Source organism: Heliconius melpomene, chromosome 15 (assembly GCF_056956725.1).
Source record: "Heliconius melpomene rosina isolate 202511_hmr_F chromosome 15, ASM5695672v1, whole genome shotgun sequence".
Classification (NCBI taxonomy): Eukaryota; Metazoa; Arthropoda; class Insecta; order Lepidoptera; family Nymphalidae; genus Heliconius; species Heliconius melpomene.
The window spans coordinates 3,584,362-3,597,772 of NC_140403.1; the positions used below are offsets into that span (position 1 = coordinate 3,584,362).

The window sequence follows — 13,411 nt, forward strand, 5'->3', positions numbered from 1 at the left end:
ATAGATAAAAAATGTGATAAATTACATTATCATTTTTTATTGCGTTAAAGTTTCGTACTTACATATATATATTTTTTACTTATATAAAAACCTTCGTTAGCTGTTATAATGCAAATGTACTTCCATCCAATTCAAAAAAAAAAGAAACAATTCTAAACCACATTTATTAAAAAAAAAAACAACTACACTAACTTAGTCGATCCATGTAAGCATTTCGTAGCTCTTAGCACGTCACCCCCCTACAACTCCAGGCGCCGTGTGCACGTCGCGACACCTGAGCAAAGATATCTCCATTCACCATGTTTGCTCACTTCTCCTATTCACCACAGATCGCATGCAGATAGCTACGTTTAGTCTGAGATTAAATTCGCCTAAAGAAACACGCTCTCGAATACATTTCTCCAGAACAAAAGACACAAAATTGTGCTGCAAATTAAAGTCCTAATTACGACGGAATGCCGCCATTTGATCATCTTTTATTATTTATTTCGTCTTTTCAAGTTACTTTTATTCATTACTAATGCTGTTTTAGATCTTTGGAACGGATTTGGTTTGTTTAGTTGTGTATTTTGAGAGGTTTCTGGAGTAATAATGTAGAATGTTTATACTATTTTGTCTTATTTACTATGATGTAAATAAATATTGTTTGTTGGTAATATATTTTTTTAGAAAAAAAAATTCATATATAATTGCCATGGTAACGAGGAAAAGTGCGGCGTTAAGTACTGATACTTAACACGCAATGCTTTCAGAATTGGGTGGAAAATGTTAAGATACTTCCATTCCCCCCTCTCCCTATCCTACGGTGTGCAGGATACAGCGTGAAGCTAAAAAAAAATAAAACTTTATAAATTTTTATTTATTATACATTTCTTGCAACTGCTATTTAATTTTCTAACTTCCTATAGAACTAAACTAAACCAGACTACTACTAGCTTACTATTAGCTAATACTAAAGTGCTAGGTAAGCTACATTCGCTTTGTGTTACTCAGCAAGACCAGAGGAATAGATATTTATACAAAATACAGGAATGGATCCAATTCGTTTTACCAGTAAATTTTCTATTAAGTAAACTACTTAGTATTTAAAACTTAATCTTACTATTACTTAGTATATAGAAAAAATATTATAAAATTATTTTTTTTTCTAAAGATTTCATCGAAATAATAAAAAAATACCCAATCTGCAATAGCGACTAAAACAAAAATTAAAATGAACAAACAATATCATCCAAGCAATTAAAATTCAAACAGTTTTCTTCGATTCTCAAAGCTGAGAATCATCTAATTAGACATTATGTCCGTTACAGTTCTGAAAATCCTTTATATTGCAGAATTTTATGCGCCCATTGTTCCTGGAGCGCTTTCAGAAGTTTCCAAGTGTTGCAATTTAAGTCTTATTTACGACAGCTTTAAGTAACTTTTGTTATGAACTTGTTTGTAAATATTAAGCTTGTGACAATCGGCAGAGGGCTCTGAGAAGCTCCTGCACTAACGAGCCCCTCCCCTTCCCCCTCTTTTTCATTTTATCACTGCACCCACCTTTACTATTAACATTTTTGTTCAGACAATTTTTTTTTATTATAAAGTGGCATGACAAAGGAATGTGTTGATAATTTTGATATATTTTATTTTGGTGTTTTAAGTGTTATTGTTCTTTTTTTCTTTTGAGCTTCACGCTTCATCCCGCATGGAGCAGGGTATGGAGAGTGAGCTTAGTGTTAAAATAATCCGCTCTGCCGAATTCTTAAGCAATTGCGTGTTGAATGGCGGAATTAAAAGCCGCATTTTGCCTTGACACTACAGCGAAGAAATTAAAATATAAAATATTTCATTTTACCGAGTGGGAACTGAACCCATTACATGTGATTATAGTCATACACTTGTTTCCTTGCACTACGGCTGACATCAATAACGACATTTATTAAAATATTTTAATTTTATATTCACATCTTGTAATTATTTATCACAGTAAAACAAAAACTTTCAAACTTTATCTCTGAATATATTTCCTTTTTTGAATAAAATATATATAAAGTAAACATTAGCATATAATTTTAACTTATAATGATAAAACACGTTTGTATGGTACTTTTGTATATTAAATTACAAATATAATATTCAATAAGTTAGGTTAGTTAATTTACTTCTGTGAGCCCTTATATTATGACGGCGATGAAGGCTTGATTAAAAATTTTTGATGAACTTTTTATGAAAATCATAATGAAATATTGAAACGTGATTTTGTTTCTTTTAGACAATTTATCTGTAAATTAGCTGTCACGATAATTAATATTTCTTTCTTTTCTTGAAAAGAGAAACAGTAGTTATGTAGCGTCACATCACTTATCTCTCCTTTTGCGTCTCGTATTATAAAATCCTATTTTAGCATCTTCTTCTTCACGCTTTTACCCTTATCAGGATAGGCAGGGAAAATTTTGCCTGGTATTCCGTTGTCCACTTTCTATCTAAATTCGAGACATTCAGTGTTAAATGCCGCATTGCAATGGAAATAACTGAAAACGAGTGAGATCGCACCCCCTACATCTCAACATCCTGCTAAATATGATTTTATAATAAAAAATAACAAATTCAATTCAATTTTTACATATTTATTTAATGTAATTCACACTTTCAATAAAACCCACAAAAAACACACACAATGAAAATCTAAACAACATTATTAAACTGCAAAGCTATAACAGTGTAAGAAGTGAAGAACATAACGAACTTAGGTACTAGAGTCATGTCCACGTCGATGGAACCGAAAGCCTGGGTTTTGATTGGACGGTTCGTCACCAAGCGTAGGAAGTCCTTAATTGCCTTGTATGAACCGTCCTCTAAAAAATTTAATATATATTTTGATTTTTTTTCAGCTTCCAGTTGTATCCCGTATAGCAGGATAGGCAGAGGGAATCTAGTATTAGGAAACAAGGTTCTCCACTTTCCGTCAATTTTTTAAGACATAGCGTTTTGAGTGAAAGAACTCACCGCTACGCTTTGCCTATATAACACAGGGAGGAATTGAAAATATTAATAAATAATAATCCTTTCCCAAGAGTGGGAATCGAATCCTGTGTCTGTGCCTGCTGCATTGAGGATACAGCACGAAGCTGAAGAAAGCAAGAAATAAATTGGCTCTTACCGATTGGTGAATAAATGAGAAGTTTTCCAAGACAACGTCGCAAGTCATTAGCGCTGTTCTCAGCTGTCTGTGCGCCACGAGACAACGCGTATAAGGAAATCAGCAAAACGATTACCTTAATAGTGTAAACCAAAATAGTTGATAATACAATATTACCCTGGAATTTAATGCAATTTTTATATCCCAAGTGTAGCAGAGTAGGTAGAGGGAGACCAGCGCTAAGACTCTCCGTTTTCCACATTCCTCCGAATTCTGAAGGCATTGCATATTGAGTGGGGGCAAAACAATTTAATCGAATTGATTTGAGGCCAGTCGTGGCGCAGAGGCACAGGCGTACGATTACAAGTGCAACTAGTTGTGAGTTCGATTTCACCTCGAGATACTGAAATATTTAATAGTCTCATTTCGTCGCATTAGTAAACAGGCAAAGATCTTCCAGAATTAGGCGGAGTAGTGGCTCTGGCTACTGAAGCTTCATCCATCCAACCATCAGCCTTTCAATGTCCACTGCTGGACATAGGCCTCCCCTAATTCTCGCCACTCCGCCCGGTCCTGCGCCCTTTGAATCCAGCGGATTCCCGCTGTCTTCTTAAGGTACTGAAGCTTAATCTAAAGTAATTGAGTCGAGAGTGGGTTCAAGTTCCTCTAAAGTAAAAAATTTTAATTTTACCGCCAATATATTATAGTAAGACCAGAAGTTTTTTCAAAATATCACAATTTTGTCCTAATATACATACAAATAGCGGTTATTATAAATATATCTTTGCTTCAACTATAACATTTACATTGATTGACGTATGAAAGCGCACCATTGAAAACCACTATTGAATATTGTTTCTACGGTGAATACAATTATAATATCATAATAGCCCTACTTAATATAAGTTAAATATAGTTATTTTATAGATTCTATAGTTATTTTATTCACATTTTGAAGCCGTCGTGATGCAGGGGCACAATAGTGCGTCACAGAAATAAAGAATACACAGAAATATTAATAATATAAAAATACTTACTGAAATACTCATAGAAGTAATAACATACAAGAATATTATGAAGAAAAATATCATCGATGTCAGCGTTACTGTTATCTGAAAGTTATAATAAAAAAGCTATTTTAATAAAGTTATTTTATATTGTAAATATATTTAAATAAAAAATAAAAAACTTTGCAAACAAAGAAATAAACAGAATTAAAAAGTCAAAATCATTGACTGTTTCCAGACTTATAGAAGGGTATAAAGTGGGTTAATATGCTCTTTCCATCGTCATATAAGAATTGACTAGAACAGCAATTTATCTTAAATTTAAGGAGTAGTATCTCCTTCTTCTCTTCCTTTCAAAACATATTTTACTTGGGTAGGGCAAAATTAATATATTTTTTGTGCCTGTCTCTCGTTTGCATCAGAAAAGTTCACATTTGTTAAGGTACAGCCTCACCTGAACTCCAAATACTGTGTTGACTAAATTAGAGCATTCTTTTATATTCGTATAAACCTTTGTCCATTCATCGAACCCCGTTACTTCTTGAACTATATCACCATTTATTGCAATGTCTTCGTCATCTTCTTTAAGTATCAATTTTCTTTCGTTGGAAATTTTTCTGGTTACACATTTCACTTGTTCGGACAGTAAAAGAAGGATACAATGCAATACAAAAAATTCAAATATATATCGTAAATTATATAACATCATGATAACATGATATAAATGACTGACTATATGGTCACTTTTAGTTAATATATCGACAAGTACTATTACACCCGATATTAAAATAACATACGCACTCAATACAAATGCTGTGAATTTTAATTTTTTATTCACATTTCTGGAATACACTGTATCTTTACCAAAGTATTGATGACCTTTTTCAATATGAAATTTTAAATTTTGAAAATCTTTCGAATAGTATGGGGCCAAGAAAATAATAGCGAATGAGCTTAACACGCTTAAAGCGAAAAATAAATGCTCAGTTTTAGGCAAGTTGATATTGATATTAAAATGGAATTGTAGTAATGGAATACCGATTAGAGCAATTTCAAACAGTAATCTTAACCCTAAAATGAGACGTTGTGCCTTAGTTAGAATACAAAAATTTCTGCTAACGCAAAATATATTTTCAATTATTGTTAATGTATTCATAGGATTAATAGCCATATTTAAAAAAGACTGAGCCAAATATGGTAAGACTCTTACAGAATGGTCAATCGTCACCAAAGCTCAATTGAAAGTAACAGTAGACTCTCGTATTGGGGACAATTAAGTAGAAAGCGCGTTGCGTTTTAATTATAGAAATGACTTTTATCGTTTTTGTAGCGACATCAGCTTTTAATGGAAATTAGAATTTTAAACAATATGTCTAATATTTAAAATAATACTGTATTTATCTTAATAAGGACATTTAAAAAATAGGAATATTTATTTTAATATAAAGTACCGACAGATGTTTTTTACATTTCAGGCCGTCTCGTGTCGCAGGGGCGTGAGTGTAACATTATAGGTTCGATCCCCAATCGAGGGAACGAATAAATTTATTAATATTTTCATTTTTTCGCTCTGGCACCAAGACAAAAGTCCGGCGTTGAACTCCGACATGTAATGCCTATAGAAGTCGACAGAAAGTATGGAACGGAGTGTCCTAACACTAAGTGCCCTCTGCCTACACTTCTGTGTGCAGAAGACAGCCAAAGCTGATCGTTTTTATTTTTTTAAAGTCTTATTCCCTACATTCTTCAATGTTAATAATGTGAAGTTCAAAAAAAAATTTTACAGACAGATATATTTAATGTACTTATTTATTCTTTACGTATTGTTCAATTACATAGAAAGCTCAATACATTAATACGTGTCCATAATGACCAACGTGTACTTGTCTTCTTTAATATAAATAATTACTTTGTGAGTATAATAAATAACTATTAATAGAATAAAAAAATTTTATAATTTTGTATTTTATATGCCACACTATAAAATACTCTAGGCGTAAATTAAAGAAATATATGACTGTTCCAGATGCGCCCTGCAAAGAAACTAGTAAGTAACTTCGATATCATCTACCAATTATAATTTTTTTTACTGTAATTTTTCGTCTAAAAGACTAATAAAAAAGACTGACGCTGTTTTGGTGGACATTAGTTTTAAAAAACTTCGCCCGACAAATGTGTGTTATTTAATATTTTCATAGCCTTTGCTCTGGTAACGAGGGAAAGCGCGTCTTAAGTCCTGACATGGCGGAAACTGGGGAACGGAAGTGCCTTAATAGGGAACAGAACGACTTAACAATAGGTTCTCAAGGTTCTAGGTTCCTTCTGCCTTTTTTAATGACCTTATTAGATGAACTTAGAAAAGCCAACGAGTAGTTTGAACACACATCTCATAGGAACACTAAACGACTACATTCTGCTAAATTTTAATTTTGTTTTACGATTTCTTTTTAATATACTTCTAAGTGTGCGAATACTATATTAAATGTTATAAATTAATATTAAATTCATCATGACGAAATTTATATTATGATGGAAATATTATTTATAAAAATAAATGAGTTCTTATAAAATTCAAAGCGTATTAATTCATTTTAGTAAAGCCTCGGTGAAGTACTCGTCAAATTTTCAGGTTCGGCGTAAGTTTTGACTATTTAAAGATTATAGTAATTAATTTTGCGTTTTCCTTATAAATGTAGAAACGTAAATACATATGTGAAAATATTGTAATAAACATTTTATTATTCAATTGTTTAATTTTTAAATCTAATTTGTTTAAATTAAAGCCACTAGGAGCACAAGAGTGTTCCCAATCGGGGCCATTCAATATTTTCATGTCATCGCTCTGGAGTAGATGCAAATCGCGGCGTTGAGTTCCGCCATTTAACACATATAGCATATAGGTATATATTGTTTTAATTTTGACACACATATCTATTTCCATTTGATATATTCGTAATTATATGATATAGTATAATTTCCTATAATGTATCATTGATCTAATGGCTATCTGCATCGTTGCAGGTTACAAGATTTAGACCCTGTAGAGACATAATTATGTATTACTATGCTTTTTGTATTGAAAAATAATATAATTATATTGTTGTGTCAGGCCAGTTGTGGCGCAGTCGTAAACCGACTGGTTGTAGGTTCGATTCCCACTCGAGCAAATGAAATATTTATTTCATATTTATATTTCCATTTCTTCGCTCTGGTATCGAGGCAAAGGACGGCGTTGATTTCTGCCACTCAACACGCAATGCCTCTAAAATTCGGCGGAAAAGTGGGGAATAGAGTGTGTTAGCACTAGGTTCCCTCTGCCTACTCTGCTATGTACGGGCTACAGCGTGAAGTTAATAAAGTTGAAAATATTGTTTTATTTTATCTTTACTTTAAAAATAACTGTCGGGATGAAGAATAGAAGGTCAAGACTCTATTTTTTCAAATAATATTCATATGATCTCAGAGTCATTGTTAAACCTTAGACAAATTTTATAGAAATTATTATATAAATGGATTTGAATTCATATGTAATTTTTGTAAACTATTATTATTTTAAATTAATCTTCTTCTATTAAGAAAAATAAAATTGACTATTCTTCAGCTGTCAGCGTATACTTTGGGCCACACGACCGTCGACTGAGCCACCTGTGCTGTTTGCACAGCACTGCAACGCTGCCTGTCATGCAGTAATGGATATTGAAGATACCTTAGTTAGCTGGTTGTTTTTTATTTTTATTACGCTATCTTAACGGAATTATGGAGGTGTGTTTTTTATCCTGTTTCAATATGCCTATGAGCTAAATAAAAAAAGTTCAAAACAAATCTGTTATAGAGCTTGAACTATGGAGTACTTTTATAAAAAACATGTGTACGCTGTTACAATTACTTACCTGTATCATTTAATCTATTTTTTCTTAATGTGTTCAGAGGGAACCTGGGAACCTAATGTTAAGACACTCCGTTCACCATTAAGATACTTCGGTTTCCCACTTTCCGCCGAATTTTTGAGGCATAACGTGTTGAATGGCGGAGCGTTTACCAAAGCATGGAATTGAAAATATAAAATATATCATTCCCAGGAATGAGAACTGAACTCACAACCATAATTTTTAAAGTCATACGCTTGTAACCCTGATCTTCGACTGGCCTCTATATTTAGTTAAATTAAATCAATTATCTCATTTTCCTTCATTTCTCCAAGCACAGAATGAATATCACATACTGAACTACCCTCCAGAGGTTCCCCGAACCTTCCGACCTGAAAACCTTCAAATCAATCCCATCGACAGGAGATTCGTTTTAACACCGTTTTATACATACAAACAGACATACCTGACAAAGCTAATAATATGTCTATTGACAAAGCCAATCCGCGTCGGGCCGTGACTAGAACTAAGTGCGGTCCAGCCATTACCGAGCATCCCTCTAATGGAAGCAAAGTGGCCGATTACAATTACCATCGAGTGGAAAGTTGAGCTTTCACCATAATGGCACCTTTACAACTTAGTTGGTTAATCCTGTGCTCATAATATAAGTTGGTGGTAGTCTCGTCCGTCGGCATATTTTAATTAATATATAGATGCTATGTTGGGAATGAGAGATGACAAGTAGGTAGACTTATATAAAGTTTTGATAAAATATTGTTTATTTTTTTGTTTAATATCAAGCACGCTGAAATATTTCATTTCCCCGAGTTGGGATTGAACCCATAATCTATCGCTTTTACAGTCGAACTTTGTACCCTAATGGAATTGTTTCATTTAATTAAAACGAAAAAGGAAACAGAATGGACTGGAATAAATTATTATTATCGTGCTGTCAAAAAATTCTTTATGAAATCGCCCAAGTATAATTGCGTTGACAACTTCTTTCAGAGAATAAACGTCAATTTTCCATCTGACTTATTTAAGAATGACTTACGAAAATTTGGCATACTGTTCTATTATAAAAATGCTAAGAGTGCGTTCACATTTGTTTTTTTTTTTATTAGATTTTTAGCTTCACTCTCTATCCCGCATACAGCAGGGAAGAGGCAGCCCGTTTAATATATTCCGCAGAATTTTAGAGGCATTGTTGAGTGGGTGAACTCACAGCCAAGCTTTGCCTCGACACCAGACTGCAGAAATGATGAAATTTTAAATATTTAAATTCCTCAAGTGGGGATTAAACCCACTACCAGTCGTGTTTACAGTCACATACGTATTTCTGCGCTATGACTGGTCTTAATAAATATTATATGTATAGAAGATTTACAATATAAACTAATAATAGAAAAGCTTAGATAACACTCCCTCTATTCCTTATAAAAGCACTGAATCCTAGTGAAAATAAAACAAACCTATATACAGATCCTTATCAAATAACCCAGTGAACCATTTGATCGGAAAATTGCTAATGGGACTGAATCGTGGATAAAGAGGGCACTACTCATCCGATACTTGTATTTCTTTATAAATATCACATAGTATTGGATATGGAAGAACGAATGAATGAATGAATACTTTACACATCAGTTAACAATCTTGGAGTGGATGAACTGAACTGAAATTTTTATAGTATTGTTCATTATGTTGTTTTATTATAGCAATAGACTCGCTCTAGTTTTGTCCTTTATCGATTACAATTTGTTTTATTCTATTGTCGTAAGATAAAATAGGCAATGTTTCTAGTCTCTCTATATATTTTTTTTATTTTTTTTAAAACTGTGGACATTTCTATAATAAATTTTTTTTAGGTTTACGCGTCTCTCTTATATAGTAGAGTATAAAAAATCTAAGAAGATCTGTGAAGACTTTTCATCCCACTTAAAAATATCGACTTCGAAATCTTAATATCTTCCAATCTTTGAGAATACGACTTTTTTTTCCAGAGACTTTTGCCACTCTGAATCATATTGCTTATAACAGTGATTATACAAAAATTTTTGTTATTTTTTTGGGAATAATCATAACAAATAATTATATTTCGAAAGTGAATAACCTCCTTTTCTTACAGAAGTCGGTTAAAAAAAAAAGGAAAATAACTTTGCATTTTATTTCTAACTGACCTAAAAATGTCATTGATTAAATATAAATTTGAACAAAACATTTCTGTAGGATCTATTTTATCTATACCTAATATTAATATATACTTTTAATCTGTTCATAAACTCGAATTATTAAAAAAGTTAGACAATGGATTAATGTTCCCTTCACTTTTTCTTGATAAGTAATTCCTCGGCGCGGAAAATCGCAAAAGGGTTTTTAAAGTGCTACCAAAAGGGGGATATAGGGGGGGTTTAGGGTGGTCGGAGGTGGGCACAAGCTCGTTAGCGACAATTTTTCTCAAAGCTGTCCCGAGAGAATTGTTACAATTCCGATTGTGACGAATTACGTTACTAGCTATGTTGCGCTCTTTTTATTCAATTGAACGTTTTAAACTAACAAGAAGACTATCGTACAATTTCTATGCCATAGTTCGCCTTTCATTGTCTAGGTAAGATTCTTTATTGCATCAAATTAACACATGATAAAACATACATTGCGAAAAGACATACACAGCGGTGGACTTATCTCTAGAAGAGATCTCTTTCAGCCAACCCGTGGAAGTGGATAAGTGCAAAGTAGCGGGAAAGACAAGATAGGGCAGTGAAATTGAGAAAGACAAAAAAAACTAATAGTAATAATAATTAATATAAAAAATAAATAATTTGGCATGACTATATATATTATATAATTTAAATATAAAAACATATACATAGTAAGGTAGGTAATGTAGGAAAGTATCTTTTTCCAGATAAACCACATGAGCTAGAGAGCGGTGTCGCTGGGGAACCTAAGTTCTGCAATATAAATTACTATAACAACAAGATTACTATAACAGTACGAGGCTAGTCGTGGCGACGGTTGTGGGTTTCATCTTAACTCAAGGAAATGAAATATTTAGTATCTTGATTGATTCTCTCGGCGTTCAGTTCCGCCACTCAACACGCAATGCTACCAGAATTCGGTGAAAACTCACAAACTCACCATCTCTTAGTTCAAATAATCAAGTAATATCTGTGCCACGAGGGCGTCAAATATTCGATATGTATTTTGATATTGCTGTGAAACATGCTGTATAACAATTAAAAAGCAATATGTGAACATTTTTAAACAACAACAAACTGATAGGCTGTCGCGAGCCTGATAAAGTTTTTGTTGTAAAGAGCTCTAAAATCGAGCTTCTAATTGGAATTTTTAGTTTATATTTTTAGATAAAGGTTATCGTAGAAATAACAGTATGATATTTCCCGTAGATATACAGTTATGAAATTTGACATAAAGTGCCTACAAAAGGAAGAAAAACTATGACAAATTTATATTTGTAGCTCATTTCATACAAAATGAGCCCGTCCGCACTAAAGATTGTCAACTCACTCAGACTTTCTTGTAATTGTCTCAACTACATCTATTTATTAATTAGGGAAGAATATAGAAATACCTCTAAACTAGCCCGCTCTTTGGCAAATTCCATTAAGAACTTCCAACTTCCAAGTGCAATCTTGATTTAAGTTTTAACCTACTTTTCTTGACGAATAATTACTCGCTGGAAATGTTTAGTGTCATTTTTGTATTATGAAGAAATCGTCGTGGCGCAGCGGCAAAAGGGTATGACTAAACGCGGGGGTTGCGGGTTCGACCCCCACTCGAGGAAGTGAAATATTTATTTACGTTTATGTTTCCATTTTTCGCCGGCGCGGCGTTGGGTTCTGCCACTCAACACGCAATGCTTCCAGAAGTCAGAATAAGGTGGGGAACGGAATTTCTTAACACTAGGTTCCCTCTGATATGTGCGGGATACAGCGTGAAATTGTTTTGATTTGATTTTTGTATTATGAAACAATCAATCATTTGTTAAAAAAAATACTAATTACAATCTAGTTAGCAGCCCTAATAGAATATTTATTAACAATCAATATCAAATATACATTTTTTCTCAATACACATTAAAAAAAAACAATAATCCTCCAAATACATCCGAAACATAAACAAAAACAACCAATCGTCAAATATTTTTAAAATAAAGATACGAACTTTTCAGTGACCATCAAAAGCCAGATAATATTTAACGAATACGGCGTAGCTCTGGTCGAGGTCGAGGTTTTAAAATTTAAAACATGAAAGTAATAAACATTTTCCTAGCGTTATTAAACGAGCCCGAAATGGTGTTTCCCTTTCATATTTGATGGGAACGTTGCGGCAGCGGACACACCTGAACGCTTCATGGTAGATCCATATGTTGGCTCAAACATGGAAATTGGTTTTTGGTAGCTTTTGTAATAAATTGTAAAATTAAATTAATGATATAAGAGTTATGTTAAAGATGATTTCGTATATACGCTTTACGAGCACTATCAATTGGTGTCATCATCATCAAAATCAGCTTCACGATGTATTCCGCATACAGCAGGATTGGCCCTCTGCCTACCGTTGCCTACCTATATACCTACAATAATACTATTACAAACTAATAAATGCAATTTTATTTTTTAATTTTCAATTAATTACTTTAAGTTTCAGTAATTATTTATTTATATATATACTAGTGGGCCCGGACGCGGCTACGCCCGCGAAAATAAAAGCCTTAATCATTAAAATAAGTTAAAAATAATAATAAGTGGAGATTTATTATTAGAAAAAATATCTAAGTAACCGAAATGAACAAACCAAAGAAGTAAAAGTAACTAAAGGAAATTCTTAATATTAGAAAAAAAAACCTAAAGTTTGCTGTGCGCGCGTACTAAACATTTTTCTATATTAAATAATTATTAATTTTTGCGAACAATATTAAATAAAATCTCAAATGATTAAAATTACGATATTTTAAGTGTATAACATCGGTATAGATAACCGAACTGAGATAAATTAATTATAAGCAGCAAATAATTACATAAAAAATAATAGTAATTCGAAAATCTATAAAAATTTACAAAATCATCAAAGTCATCCGCCCGTTCGCGTCGGTCATACTCATATTATGCCGCCCGAAGGCTAGGTCATTTGGAATCAGTCACATCTTAATTATTTATTAGAATGTTACACAGTAAATTATAATTTCCATCTAGATGAAATGCTAAAAGTGACTATTATATTTATTTTCATGAGGATGACTATCAAATTATAGAAATCATCTAATTTTTGTTAATGATTTGTATAAAGAGATTTGTATAAATCTATATCGGCGCGCACCATGTATGCATTAAGCAAACTCACTGTGGGTGACGTTTTCTTAAAACAGCAAACTTTGCAAGCCGTTGCTT

The 13,411-nt window shown here is 32.6% G+C and overlaps 1 protein-coding gene across 2 annotated transcripts; it reads right to left on the reverse strand.

The window, feature by feature from the left end:
- Positions 1–2,633: 2,633 nt before the first annotated feature.
- On the reverse strand, positions 2,634–7,594 carry LOC146531341 (uncharacterized). Of its 2 annotated transcripts, XM_085198558.1 has the most exons (3): positions 4,162–4,537; positions 3,146–3,302; positions 2,634–2,840 (listed from the first exon to the last, which is right to left on the reverse strand). In XM_085198558.1, the coding sequence occupies exons 1-3, from the start codon at positions 4,213–4,215 to the stop codon at positions 2,671–2,673; spliced, it is 381 nt and encodes a 126-aa protein (XP_085054684.1). In that variant the 5' UTR covers positions 4,216–4,537; the 3' UTR covers positions 2,634–2,670. The 2 variants fall into 2 exon arrangements, 1 of the variants encoding a protein (XP_085054684.1); XR_014878806.1 differs by lacking the exon at positions 2,634–2,840 and having other exon boundaries at positions 3,184–3,302; positions 4,162–7,594.
- Between the last annotated feature and the right edge of the window lie 5,817 nt (positions 7,595–13,411).